This window comes from Enhydra lutris, unplaced genomic scaffold (genome assembly GCF_002288905.1).
Source record: "Enhydra lutris kenyoni isolate GAN:26980312 unplaced genomic scaffold, ASM228890v2 scaffoldscaffold1, whole genome shotgun sequence".
In the NCBI taxonomy this organism is placed as follows: domain Eukaryota; kingdom Metazoa; phylum Chordata; class Mammalia; order Carnivora; family Mustelidae; genus Enhydra; species Enhydra lutris.
This window is the reverse complement of record NW_019154085.1, coordinates 41,113,002-41,126,973: the sequence shown is the minus strand read 5'-3', so window position 1 is coordinate 41,126,973 and position 13,972 is coordinate 41,113,002. Positions and strand designations below refer to the sequence as shown.

The window sequence follows — 13,972 nt, the reverse complement described above, 5'->3', positions numbered from 1 at the left end:
ACACACACACACACACACACACACACACACACACACACACAGAGGTTCTGCTGTGGTTGTCACTTTCCAGGCCCCTGAAAGGCAGCCCTGAAGCTGGGGCCAAAGGAGGGACTCAGGGTTAGAAGTGGCCTTTGCTTTGTCATTAACCGACCAGGTGACCTTAGTCAAGCCTTTCCTTCTGGCTGAACTTCAATTTCCTCATCCATAAAATGACTATAAATTCACCTTCCTCACAAAAGTATGCAGGACTTACATGGTTGTGAAACCGTCCACAAACCACACAGCATTTTTACAAACGTGGCGTTCCACTGTTGGGGTCTTGATGGCCACCCCTGGAATAAACTGATCTAGTGTCAGTGCGCCTGCCGGTCACCCTCCCAGACCTTCACCAAAGTGCCTTAGAATCAAACATCCCAACTTGGCAAATTATTCTCAGAAAATCCATTGACTCCACTTCCTGCCAAGTGTTTGCTGACCCCACTCTTGTTTTGGAGAACAGCTGCTCCTGAGCTACGGGGTCATGGAGGTCAAGCAGGAGAGCCTCTTCCAAAAGGCATCCCCTTGCAGGTGGCCTAGTGGGGCCACAGAGGGAGCCCCAGTGCATCACATGGGGGATGGCAGGGAGTGGGCCTCGAGCCCTCCCCCAAACACTCAGGGTCCCACGAATGGAAGCCTTGAAGGCTGCCTGGAAGTGGCAGTGGATAGTTGACCTTGAAGCCTCCCTCCTGTTTGTGCTAGATCTGCTGGTTCTTTGAGTTGGGGTCAGCAGAGCAGTGTTTAGCTTCGTTGAAATTTAATTGACATCTGCAGCTATCAGGACCTCCCGTTCTTTACCTTTCCTGGTAGAAATGAATAAATGACATTTCCATCATGCATGAGGCCACCTGTATTACTCAGTTTATTTTTTTTATTATAATTTTCTAAGTAGGCTCTATGCCCAATGCGGGGCTCGAACCCATGACCCCAACATCAAGAGTCACGCAAGCTACTGACTGGGCCAGCCAAGTGCCCCTGCATCACTCAGTTTCTGTGTTTAGGGTACTACACTAGCTAATGCTATTTTTAGAAGGTAATGGCTGACATTTCTGGAGCACTCACTGTGTACTCAGCCCCACACTTTACATGGATTGTCTCCGGTAATCCTTGTAAACCTCCCCATGAGAAAAGGGAGCACCCCCACTGTACAGACAGGAAAACTGAGGTTCTTAGACAGCTCAAGTCATTTGTCCAAGGTAGCCCAGACTGTGAGCAGTGGAGCTGGGGTTTGGCATGAGGCCGCCTCCAGAGCTCACTCCCCTAACCACCATGTCACACCAGGGGAGGGAGTGTGGGCCCGCCTGGGCCACGGAGTCTTCACTCTGCGCCTGGAGTGACAGCCATCAGATCAGGCTCCTTGTGAGCCCGTGAGCCCAGGAAGTGAGACGAGAAGGGGGCAGACCAGCACCACCTGTGCACTGAGTCTTGGGGGCTTGTCTCCTGAGCTATGAGGACTCACATGGTGCTGGAGGCAAGGTTCGTGTCCTCATGCTTGATCTTCCCATCCAGGGCGATGCCCCGTCTTTCCCGGTTGTTGGCCAGCAAGGGCACCAGCGTCAGTGTCGTGGTCAGAGTGCTGTTTGGTAGCACTTTTTCTCTGTGGGAAGAAATGCAGAGTGGATATTTGGCTAACGGTTCTTAGGCCTATAAAGCCACCATCAGTCCCATGAGACACTATCAGCCATCAAGCATGTTCCAGGATCCAAGTTCCCTCTGACTCACGGGGAAGATAGTTCAGGTTATCAGTGCCCTTGCCTTATGAGAAATACTAGTGACATCTCAAAACGGTCTGGCAACAAGTCCCTCATCCTCCTCTGAGTCACTGAGTTTCTAGAGTATTCTGTGGGGTTAAATGAGACTGACTAACACAAGGGTCGGGGATCGCAGCAGTTTCCTCCTGCCACCACGCAGTGGGCTGCAGCTGTCCGGCCAGTGCCAGCAAGAAGCCACAGCTGGAAATGGCCTGTCACCGAGAGCTGTTGCTTGTAAGGAGGATCTGGCTGTTTGAGGAGGGTGCAGTGGGGCCCTCCGTGAACCATGCAGACCCGACTGGTTTTGTTCAAAGCACACGGTGCTCTCTCTCTCTCCTGGTTCTTCCCTGTCACTGGGTCACTGGTCAGGTAGTGTGTGTCTCAGCCCTAGACAGACACAGGGAACCTGTGCCAAACTGTGGGTCTGCAAGTCAGGAATGGAGCTAGGGACACAGCAGCAAGGTTTTGCCAGGTCTGGAGCATCCCTGACTCCTGGAGGCCGCAGAGGTTGGCCCTGCTGGTCACCGGCAGGCTCGCACCACACCTGCACCCAGAGCTGTCCACACGGCCGCAGGGCCCGGCCAGCCAGCTAGCTGCCTGTGTCCACACTCCTGGTGCAGCCTCCCTCCTCATACCCCCCCAGGAGAAGGCAGGGGGTGGCCCTAAAAACACTGCCCAGGAGTCAGCCCCAGAGTCCTGGGAGCCCCGGGGTTCAGGGACAATGCCTTGAGCTCTGCAGCCTCCAGACTGGCTTCTGGTCTGAGACCCACAAGCACAATCCAGCTCAGCTTTCAGGCTCCCTGACTCCCATTCTTGGTCGCCAGTGTCCTGGGAATCCTTCGGTCCAAAATGCACTGAATTGCTGAAAAGAAGTCCAGATAATGGCATATGCCCCATGATGAAAGGATAAAATGGTCCCTGGCTGAGTTCTCCTCTCAGATAGCCCCCCACCAGCAGCACCAAGGGAGCAGCCAAGGAGCTCCAGCTCTTTCCTGCCTCCCTCCCTTCTGGACCTATATTTAAACTCGGGTCCAGATCTGCTTTGAGTAATAGTTTATTCTAAAATTGTCTTTTAAAGTTTACGTCATGTTCTCTGGCTGAATCAGGTTGTCTTTGCTCACAGGCCCCCTGCTTGTAGTTCTGGTGATATTTTTTGCATACAAAAAAACATCAGACACATCAGTGACACAAAGAGGGAAAGACCTGCCCGAGTGACCCTCTTGGGGAGGCGTCACCCCCAGTAACCTATGTGTGAATGAAGAGTAGGGAGCAGGACCGGGCAGGTCTCTCTCTATTCCTCGGCTTTCGATTTTAATGAAGGGAGAGAAATGGCTCATGACACCGGGCTCAGAAGTGACATATCACTGGAACCCGGCTGTCACTGGTACCACATTTTCAAATCAAAAGACAGAGAACCCTTGCCTGGGCTGACAGACGATTGGATTGTCTGCTCCAGGGCCAGAAATCGTATCAGATTCCTCTGGACTTATTCCAAGGAGCAAGAGAAAGTTCCAGCTGTTCCCACTGTGACATTTCAATCTTTATTTCTCTCCTTTCCATTATTTCTTGTGAGGGAGATCTCTGGGAACTCTTGCGATTGAGAACAGAATTGACTTGCTAACTTTCTTCGCAGCCCTTGAAGTGAGAAAAGGGGAAGGAAGGGAAGCATCCTACTTCCCTTTCAGGGTGAGCGAAAGGGGAACTTGACAAGGAAGCCTAAGCTGCCCCGGAAATAGAAACCCGAGAAGCTACTCACTGTGTTTCCTCCTGGGCCACCGGCTTGGTGTAATAATCGCTCGAGTAGAGAACCACATTGGCCACTTGCTCCACTGCAAAGGGAGAACAGGGGTGGGTGATTCAATGTGGGGCCCTCCATGCGCGTGCACGGCGCCTACCGGGGACACAGTCAATTGTTGGAGTGTACTTCTCAGGCTAGGCTTTACGGCTGGGGTTTCTGAGTTCTGTCCCCAGGCCACTCCTGTTTGCCAATAATCTGCTCTGTGGCAGCTCGGCCCCATGAGCCAGCCTCCCTAAAACAGCACCTTCTAGAAGACTCCTCCCCGCTGAGCCCACACCCCTTCCAACACTATCTTATGTAATGAGAACCTTCTTCCAGTTGTCCAAGCTTGAGATCATCTACCGGCAACATAGACCTGACTTGTGTATGTGGGTGGAAAGGTGGGCTCTGGGGCCAGACTCCTTGGACTCAAATCCCAGCTTAGCTGTCAGCCATGGGGTGTCACTTAACTCCTCTATGCCTCACTTTCCCCAGCAGCAAGATGGGGGTGACACTTGCATCTAACTTACATGGTTGTTGTGATGATCAAAAAAAATAAATTTTTAATCTCTATTCAAATCAAGTCTGAGGAGTAGAAGAAACAATTTGTGTGACACACTCAGCACAATGCCCAGCCTATAGAAAGCTACTAACATTTTGCTTTGGAAATTTCAACAATTCTCTCAAAAAATGAATGGCTTTGATGTAAGAACTCATAAAGTTTTGAGAAATAATTTAAAACCAAAGTATCCAATGATACTTTCTCAACCTTGCTACTTCTGGAATACTGTATTAGACACTACATACAACATGCTAAATAATACCAGGTCCTACGAAGACGGAATGCAGATGAACTTGACCAACATAAGACAAATCCATACGCACTCATATGAGCATGAAGAAAGCGCTATAGTAATTCTTTAGTAAGCATGCACCCAAACTCTTGAATCTTATCTATGATGCACATACACAAGGAAAGAGGAAAGTGGTGTGTGACCCAAGCGACCAACCATCTTGATCTGCCTGGAGGTAGCCCATTCTAACACTGGAAATCCTGGTCAAGGGGTATGCAGCTGCTCAGGCAGAAGAGCGTGCAATTCTTGATCTCAGGGTCATGAGTTCAAGCCCCACATTGGGATAAAGATTATGTAAAGAAATAAAACTTTAGGGGCGCCTGGGTGGCTCAGTGGGTTAAAGCGTCTGCCTTTGGCTCGGGTCATGATCCCAGGGTTCTGGGTTCAAGCCCCACATTGGATTCTCTGCTCAGCAGGGAGCCTGCTTCCTCCTCTCTCTGCCTGCCTCTCTGCCTACTTGTGATCTCTGTCTGTCAAATAAATAAATAAAATCTTAAAAAAAAAAAAAAGAAAGAAAACTTTAAAAAAAAGAAAAGACAAAGAAAATCCTGATCAAGCCAGGACTGTTGGTCACCCTACACACACTATGAGTCTGGCTTTGTCTTAGTCACTGAATGTTGTTTGAGTTAGTGGTGAACTGAGAGGTCACCCTCCCTGGTCATTCTGTCGTGTCTTTTTTAGGTAGGCCCTAGAAGACCATGATATCCAACTATCCCCTGTACTTCGATGCCCCCTGAGCTGAAGAAAGGGATAGGACAGTAGCCAGGTTGTGCCTCATGTGTAGTATCAGGCAAAGCTTGGCCCTCATGCTGTAGTAGGGCTTCACCGTTTACAAAAGCACTTCCAGGCTCCAGTCCCTGGAGCCTCACACAATGCAGGAAGGTAGACCAGGAACAGTGCCGTGGATGTTCACTGGAATTCAGAGAGGACGCACATGGTGTGAGCCCACAAATTAGGCCCACTGTTCTCAGTCCAGTGCTTTCCCCACTGTACTGTGCTGCCTCTGTCCACAAGATTTAATTCTGATCCGAGAAAGAAAACTCCTTCCATGCCCCCCACCTCCCATCTGGCAAGGGGCTCCTCCAGGGAGTGATCAAGGATTGTCTGTCAGGGATGTTGTTTCAGGACAAAAGACAGCTCTAAGTGGGACACAAGGTGGCATGGGGTGACCCCTGAGGGTCTTTCCTCCTGTCCATGACAATAGAGGTAAACAGGCAGTTTCAAAGACCCAGGAGGGGGGCCTTATCTGCCCACAGGAGAGACCCTGGGGAAATAGGACCAGATGCAGAGATTCTAGAAGACTCTGCCTTCCCATTTTGAGAAGTTCCTACCTAATGCTTTAATCTTCTTCACTGTCTTCTCTGTGTTATTGGTCACGGTAATCGTCACCGAAATGGGCTCCCCATGGAAATAGGTCTGAAACAGCAGTTAAATCAGAAAAGAGGAACAGAGCATCATGGTATCGTGAATCTCATGGTTTTCTAGGTTTATCTCCATCCTTTAACCAGAATCAAAGTGGCTGAATTCCCACACTTTCAAGATAAAGGGATAGCAACAGGGTTCCTTTAGAACACGGAACACTGTTTGCCTCGTCTGGGGCGCACTGAGGAGAATGGCAGTGACCAGGGTGGAGTGGAGCAAGGGTGCTCCAGCCTGGAATGCCCAGTCCTGAGGGTCATAGCAGCGGTGGCCGTGGGGGGTCCCACGTGGAGTCACAAGGCCACTTGGGGCAGAATGAGTGCTGGGAAGGGGAGTCAGTGGGGAGCTCAGGGACAGGGCTCTCCTCAGCAGTGACTTCCTCAAGATCCAGGATCTTGGGCGCACCCTTGCACACGTGTTCACAAACGGGGCTTTAACCATGCCTAGACACAAGACAGCTTGCAACACACCCGAGGCCTGCTCCCAGGCGGGGCCCAGCGCTGGCCGCGGCTCACCTCTTTGTTGAGGGAGATAGCCAGGTGCAAGGGCTTGTCTGACATGAAGAACTGCCAGGAGGACTCAGCTTGGGGCTGGGGACCCATCTTTGTGGGCGCGTGCTGTACCTTCCGGATCAGTAAACGCACGGAGCTCCTGTGGATGACAAACGCAGACAGTTCTGGGCTTCTGCCGGGTCTCCTCAGAGGGCGTCCAGGCCTCTGTCCCCGGCCTCACGCTGTGAAGCTTCAGGAACGCTCCCATGGGATGACGGTGTGGGCCTGAGGTCACTGTCACCCTCAGTCTCCAGGGCACAGCCAGGGGGTGACAGTGGGGGGGTGCTCTATACGCCTCATATGCGTGACATGCTTCCACACTCCCCACAAATGTGACTTGTTACTATAATTGCTATTTATTAGAACAAGGCTCCACAGTGCGTGTGTTGAGTGTGAGGAAGAGTGTTGAGGGCACCAGAGAAAACCTCGTTCAGGTTCAAGAGGGAAGGTGAACGCTGGGGTCCACAAGGTCGGGGGGCCGGGGGGGGGTCACTGCCTGATGGGCAGAGAGCCTCTGTCTGGAGTGATGAAAAGTTCTGGGTGGGGACAGTTTGGGGTGGCAGACAGCACACAGGGTTGTAAGCATGGTCCCACGACACAGGGGAAGTACTTAAGGCCTCCAAAGCGCACACTCAGAAATGGTTCCAACAGCAAACTTCATGTGGTATATATTCATCACAGTGGAATAATGACCGAGAAGAAGAAAACTGAAGAGAAAGGGAATCCAGGGGCTGCTAGAGGCTTCTGTGAACCTTGAGGTTGCCAACCCCTCTGCCATTTTCCTTTTTTTCCCCAGATGATGAGCTGCTGACTCTGCCCCATGTGTAGACACCCTGACTGCTTGGGCCGGGCAAGCCCCATCTCCCTGGCCATGCAGCTCTGTCGGGGGAGCTGAAGGGAGGGGCTGCTTCCTACCCCAGCTCCTTGCCCCCCACCCTGGGTGCTGCCCCTTGACCCACAGCTACACTCTTACTTCTTGGGTACTTTGTCCTCTTCGTCCTCTGTGCTGTCTCTGGCGAATGCTTTGACCTCAAAATCGACACCACAGCACTGCAGAGGGCAAGAGAAGAGACAAGGCTTCAGTCCATGCCTCCCTTCCCGGCAGCTGGGATGGGGTCACACATCCCACCAGAAAGTTATAACGGCACTCTGTCTTTTTGTCTTAGCCATGTCCTTTGGAGGGCTACCCCATGATGGCTAGATTTGCCACGTGCAGAAAGAACAGAAGGAAAGAACAATGTCAGGACTGGGAGTGGGCTGTGGCCCCGAGCTCCCAGGGAGATCATGTATGGTGTCCAGCCCTCCCCGCCCATTTAGTTGTCCCTCTTTGTGTGACCCCACATGCATGGCACTGAGGTCACACCGTAGACACAGGTGCTCACGGGGCTGGCAGGGGATCCAACCCTTGGGGGCCGGTTGGCCACACCCAGGTGTGGCCCGGCTGGAACCCGGCTGGAACCCGGCCGGGTGCTGGTGGCTCTTCCAACTTCTGCAAAGAAGCTGGAAATGGAATTGGGGGCAAAGTCTTCTGATTTTTAAACTGACTCAATAGCAATATGTTGTGTGGGCAGAACAAATGCCTCTGCCCTGTGGGGCTCCTCCCCAGTCAGCTCATCTCTGCACGTCACCGAGCGCACGGCGGGCCCGGGGGCGGCACCGCGCTCACCAGCTACCCCGAGGGAAGAAGTACAGTCGGCTGAAGGACATGAAGTTGGTTGTGTTGACAGTGGCATATGAGCCACAGCCTCATTGGTTCTACAGCTGTGGAATTGTGACAATTCTGAGATCTAGTTTAAAAATACACCAGCACGAGGGGTGCCTGGGTGACTCCTCCTGGCACACACTCAGCCCCTTTCCTTCTCTCCCCCCATGGGAGCTTGTGCTTGGCCCACACAAACCCTCTCTGCACAGTGGCCAGAGTGCCCTTGGGAAGCCCAAGTCAGCACCTACTGCTCAGGGCCCACCAGTGGCTCCCTGCTCACTGAGAAATGGCCCCAGGGTCCACACCTCCCCACGCCTCTGACCTAATCTCTCCATTTCGCCCTGCTCCTCCGCCCCAGCACACCAGGCAACATGCCTCTCTCTCTGGAAGGCTCTCCCCTGGGATAGCGTGCCTTCTCCTTTACCCTCCTGGGGAGGTCTTCTTTACACATCCTGAACAACTAACTACCCCCCAAGGTACCCCTTTGCCTCTCACTAGCCTCTTGTTCTCCAGAGTGCCTACTGTCCTTGGATGGACCCCGTAGACACCTGTTATGTCGTTTTTGCCGGATTCTCCCCCGCAACCTGTGGGACCCACGAGGGGCGGGACTGATTAGTGTTCCGTCCACAGGCTCCGTCCTGGCTAAAGGCTGCTAAAGATAAGATTCATTGCAATGTCTCTCTGCTTTTGTGCATGTTTGAAATTGTCCAGAACAAAAGGCGATTTTTTAAAAAAGTAATTTGAAGGAATGGACAAATCCACGGCCCTTCTTTTGCAACTCACCTTCCCTACGTCTTGCGGAGCGGGCTGCAGCATCACCGAGCAGGGTAAGTAATCAGGAAACTGCGGGAGGAAACAAACCAGTTCATTCAGAGGTGGTCACTCCACGTGTAATATGCATTCAATGTACAAAACTGGGAAAAGGAAGGAGGAGCAAACAAAACAACAACAACAAAAACCCACAAAAAGCAATCTTCACCCATATTGCCAAGACCCAGAATGAGATCATGAACGCGAACTTCCGAGTGTCCCGGGGGATCCCTCACACACGAATATGCACATACACGTGTGTGTGTTACAGAGATGAGACCCAGTGAGGCACGCGTCCTGTCATCTCCTTTGCTACCATCCCCGCCCTCACCCTCCTAGGAGTGCATTATGACCGCTTCGCTGTGCCATGAGTGGCACCACTCTTCCGGGCTTTGGTAACACCACATTGAATTTGGCCAGCCCCCTTGGTCGGCTGATGCTTCAGTCACTGGAACTTTGCTTTTCTGCCATGATAAACAAGGGTGCCATAAACCTTCTTCATCCACCTCGGCACAATTTTGTGCCAATTAAGTTCACAGGCTATGCTGCTAGGAAGGGAACCATAGGTCAAAATCACATTTTTAAGGTTTTTGAGATGTGTTGGCATGTTAGCTCTCCAAGGTGATGTCCCTTCAAACTCCCCAGTACCAGACTGTGAGAACACGCAGGACCACAAAACTGTTTTTTCAAGTGATTAAAAAAAAAAAAAAAGTTGTAGAGTATGCACAACGTGAGACTTGGGTTTTCAGCACACCGTTTAGTGGTATGATGTCCATCCACGTTGTCCTGCAATATTCCCAGCATCCACTCCCAGGAGGTTTTCACCTTCATGCACTGAAGCTCCAACCCCGGTCAATGCTAACCCCACACACTACTCTACACTCCGTGTCTATGACTCTCACTGCTCCAGGTTTCCCATGTAATTGGCATCAGACACTTGTGTGTCCTTGTGTGTCTGGCTTCTGTCACTCAGTCTAATGTCGTCGGGGTTCATTCGTGTTGCCGCGTGTGTCAGAATTTCCTTCCCTTTGAAAACTGAGCCGTAGAACTTTGGAGAAATGTATAAACTTAAGACACATGAACATGCTAGTAAAAGAGGTAGTGGCAGCTTTCCCGAGTTCAAGCCCAAGCCTTTCAGAGGCACTGCAGGTCGCCAGGACTCCCCCCGCGAGAAATGGGGCTATTTATCTAGGGACCCAAGGCCCAGCAGTCAAGGCGAAGGACGACTTCTGACTTGAGTACGCTCTCCCGTCCGTCCGGCAGGGAGCTCTTTCGTGTTTCGAGCTCCTCCAGGCCAACTGAGGGCCACTTCTTTCTTTTTATAGCCAAGCAAGTGAAGGAATAACCACCCATATAATTAGGTGGTCGGATGAAGGGAAATATTTAAACTGTAGGTTGAACTGGTGTCTTCAGAGGCTGAGAGGCTATTTTCAAGGGCTTAAAAAAAGACAATCACAGCCCGTGCGATCTAGAATTTCCTCCAAGGAGGCAATTTGAAGGCCCACAAATGTGAAGTCATTGCTCCATCCCCTCTCCTTCCCTCCTGGTCATGCTGCAAGGTGCTGTGGGCGAAGGAACCAGGGCAGGGACCTGGAGGGGGAGAGGAGTCACCCACCTTGAGCAGGAAGGGGTATGTGTTGCCTCCCAGCTTCTTCATCAGGCTCTCCTGCAGTTTTGTGGGGGCAGGGGTAGCCTCCACGGGCGGGAACACCTGGGCCTGAGAGAAGTACAGGTCCCTGCGGAAGCTCAGGCCGATCACATCAATGTCCTCCTGGCCGTAGCGGAAGGCGCAGGTCAGAGACACATACACTGGAAGGGAGACGAGAGGAAGGTGGGCTTGTCCCATCAGCATGGCGCCCCCCTCCTGGCCGGGTGAGCACAGGGCAACCCTGGACACTGCCTGCCCCTCCCCAGTGCCTGCCCACCTGGAGCCTCTGGAGGGTACGGTTTTGAGAACCACACCACCCAGCCACCCAGATGCCCGCACACTTCTGGAGATCCAGCACCTTCGCTGGGGCTTGTGCTGGTTACTCTAAAGGCATATGTGAGTCAGAGGACGGGGAGGCACCTTCCATGAACCACATATTTTGCCTACAGACTCCCCTGTGTCCTCCATCCTACCACCCCCATCTCTCTACCCACCAGCTTGGGGACCTCAGGAGGCTGTAACAGAGAGTGAAGGTGGTAAACAGAGGAAAAGAGCGCTAGGGAGCAAGACAGACCCGTGCCAGAGAGGGGTCGGCCAGAGCTTCAGGACAGGGGTTCATGGACCAGGAGGAGAGAAGCCCCCAGATCCCAGAAACACTTCTTTCATCTTGCTCAGAAACTTATCAAGCATTCTCTAAGTCAACACCTCTGAAAGTTCAGTTTGATTAAACAGACATAATCCATGACTGCAGCAGACCGCAAGGATTATAGGAAACCACAGGTTTGGGGTGTGGACTATTTACAACAGTCTGTAATGGGGTAAATCAAAGCGCACAACGTGCATTCTTCTTGAACAGAAAGCATATCAGAAGTCCTTGGAAGTCCTCCCTCGTAGATTTTGTCTGTGTCTTCACCAAAAGCTCAGAAGAGCCACTGATCATTTGCCTATCCCTCAACCAATGTTTGTGAGAGGAAGGTACCTAGAGATGACCTGGCTTTATGCCTCCCTCACTGTACCCTGCTTTCCCTCAGAGCAGCTGCCGTTCTCTGACCAAGGGTGTGGGCTTTCAGGGGTGAGACCAGGCTCCTCCACGTGCCCAAGAGAAGCAGGATGCCCAGGAGGAAGTCGGAGAGAGTAGAAGAGGTGATTTTCAGCCCCATTTCTGCCATGCCCCTTCACAGCTGCCACATCCATGGGTGGGACCTCTATGGACACATCCAGAGGTGGGAAAAATTCCTAGTGATTGCCAGTAGCAACCACTCAAAAGGTATAGTTAGAATGGAATGGAGTCAGTGACATTATCCTAAGGATAACTCAGGTCTGCCCTAATTTAGTTTCTACAACTATTATTAGTACCAAACTCCTTGCCCCACACATCACAGCTGCCAGATATCTGCAAGGATACTGTGATACTTTACCTCAGAACCACCAGAGTAACCATTAAAAAAGAAAAGAAACGTCCAGCAGGCTCAATTTCCCCCTTTGGGGATAAACCCACCAATGGGCCCTCCTGAGTTTTGCTGCTGGCCAAGGCACATGCACAGTTGGTGGAGGCCACGGACCTGCCTTCCACGCTCCAGCCACTATTTACTTACCCTGCTGCCCAGGACAAGTGTCTCCCTTGGGTCTTAACTTTCATCTGAGAAATGGAGACAATGAGCTCCAATGTGAACAGGACAGTGTTCTGAAGATTTTAATGAGGGAGTGTGGGTAACAGCACCTGGCGGTGATGGATGTGCGAGAGAGAGGGCACCAGCTGCTTCCCGGCTCCTCTTCCCCAGAGTCCCGACCAGACCTGCCCCTGGGAGGACAAGAAACCCGGCTCACCTTTCTTTCCCTTCACAAGCTCGGGATCCACCAACACGACACCATCTAAACCAAAGGGAGAGAGCAATGAGGGCAGAGAAGATGAAAGAAACCAGAGGACTTCTTTATATATTTATCTATGGTTTTTGTTTTGTTTTGTTTTTAAGGCGGTTCCACGCCCAGCGTGGAGCCGGAAGCAGGGCTGAAACTCCGACCCCCCAAGATCAAGACCTGAGCTGAGATCGAGAGTCAAGATCCTTAACCGACTGAGCCACCCAGGTGCCCCTCTCTGTAGTTTTTAATTGCACAAGTAATCCATGTTCATTATAGGAAAATTAGAAAGGGAAGGTAAGCAAAAGAATAAAACAAAGTGAAATATCCACTCAGAGATCCCCCATTGTCAAGATACTGGTGTGGAATTTTTTTACTAGATGTATATGCACTGATAAGGAGTTTTACTAAAAAAATGAGACCCCAATATACGTACAGTTCAGTTAACTGCTTTTCTCATACAACTATAAATTGCAAACACCTCTTCTTACACAAAGACACACATAATACATACTCATCATTTTAACGGCCACACATGGCTCCACTGAATGGACATACCATAAGTTACTTAATTAACCCCTTCTAGTTAGGGCATTTATTTCCAGTTTCCCTCATTATCATGAACAGGGTGATGAAGAGCCTTATAGATACATTTTTTTATCCATCGACAGTAGAACTGGATTTGGCTTTTGATGACATACTACCAGATGACCTTCCAGAAAGTACTCTGCCGAAGGACATTCTCACCCTCAAGTGCCTAGAAATGCCAGGTTTTTTACACTCTCTCTTTTTTTTCTTTTTTAAGATTTTATTTATTTATTTGACAGAGAGAGAGATCACAAGTAGGCAGAGAGGCAGGCAGAGAGAGGGGGAAGCAGTTCCCCGCTGAGCAGAGAGCTCTACACGGGGCTCCATCCCAGGACCCCGAGATCATGACCTGAGCCGAAAGCAGAGGCTTAACCCACTGAGCCACCCAGGCGCCCCTACACTCTCTCTTTATTAAGATAGCTATTGTAGTTGAAATCATTACAGATTCGCAGGAAGTTGCAAAGATAGTACAGAGAAGTCCTGTGCATCTTTCATTCAGTTTCTCCCAGTGGTTACATCTTAGATAACTGTAGTACCATATTGAAACTAGGAAGCTAGCTGATACGGGGTACACTGTATGTGCAGGTCCAAGTCATTTTATCTCACGTGGCGGTTGACGGCTCCCTCACCAGAGAGCTCTCTCTCTCTCTGTTCATGCCCTCCCCAAACCACCCAGCTTCAGCACTGCCTCCTCCACGCCCCCTCCCAGCAACTACTGATCACTTTACCATTGCCATTATCTCATCATCCCTAGATTATCATCTAAGTGAAATCGTACAGCATTGTGGCCTTTTGAGATCGGCTCTTCCCACTCGGCATGATGCAGGATCTTGAGAGCCATACGCTGTTATGTGTTATCAGTGGCTCGTTCTTTTTTATTTCCGAGTAGGATTTCATGGTATGGTTGTGCCACTGCCCGTTTCAACTGATTCACCTATTGAGAGACGTTTGGGTTCCTTCCAGTTTGGAGTGATCACAA

At 51.0% G+C, this 13,972-nt stretch overlaps 1 protein-coding gene across 2 annotated transcripts in view; it reads right to left on the bottom strand.

Annotated features, from left to right (window-relative positions):
• LOC111142883 (S-antigen visual arrestin) overlaps positions 1-13,972 on the bottom strand; it is a 34,732-nt gene that overhangs the window by 7,922 nt on the left and 12,838 nt on the right. For both annotated transcript variants that reach the window (XM_022496280.1, XM_022496282.1), the window contains exons 5-12: positions 12,376-12,420; positions 10,516-10,709; positions 8,874-8,933; positions 7,362-7,438; positions 6,353-6,488; positions 5,750-5,834; positions 3,544-3,616; positions 1,496-1,633 (exon numbers count right to left, since the gene is read on the bottom strand). In XM_022496280.1, coding sequence (XP_022351988.1) covers positions 1,496-1,633; positions 3,544-3,616; positions 5,750-5,834; positions 6,353-6,488; positions 7,362-7,438; positions 8,874-8,933; positions 10,516-10,709; positions 12,376-12,420 — 808 coding nt within the window. The remainder of the gene's footprint in view (positions 1-1,495; positions 1,634-3,543; positions 3,617-5,749; positions 5,835-6,352; positions 6,489-7,361; positions 7,439-8,873; positions 8,934-10,515; positions 10,710-12,375; positions 12,421-13,972) is intronic.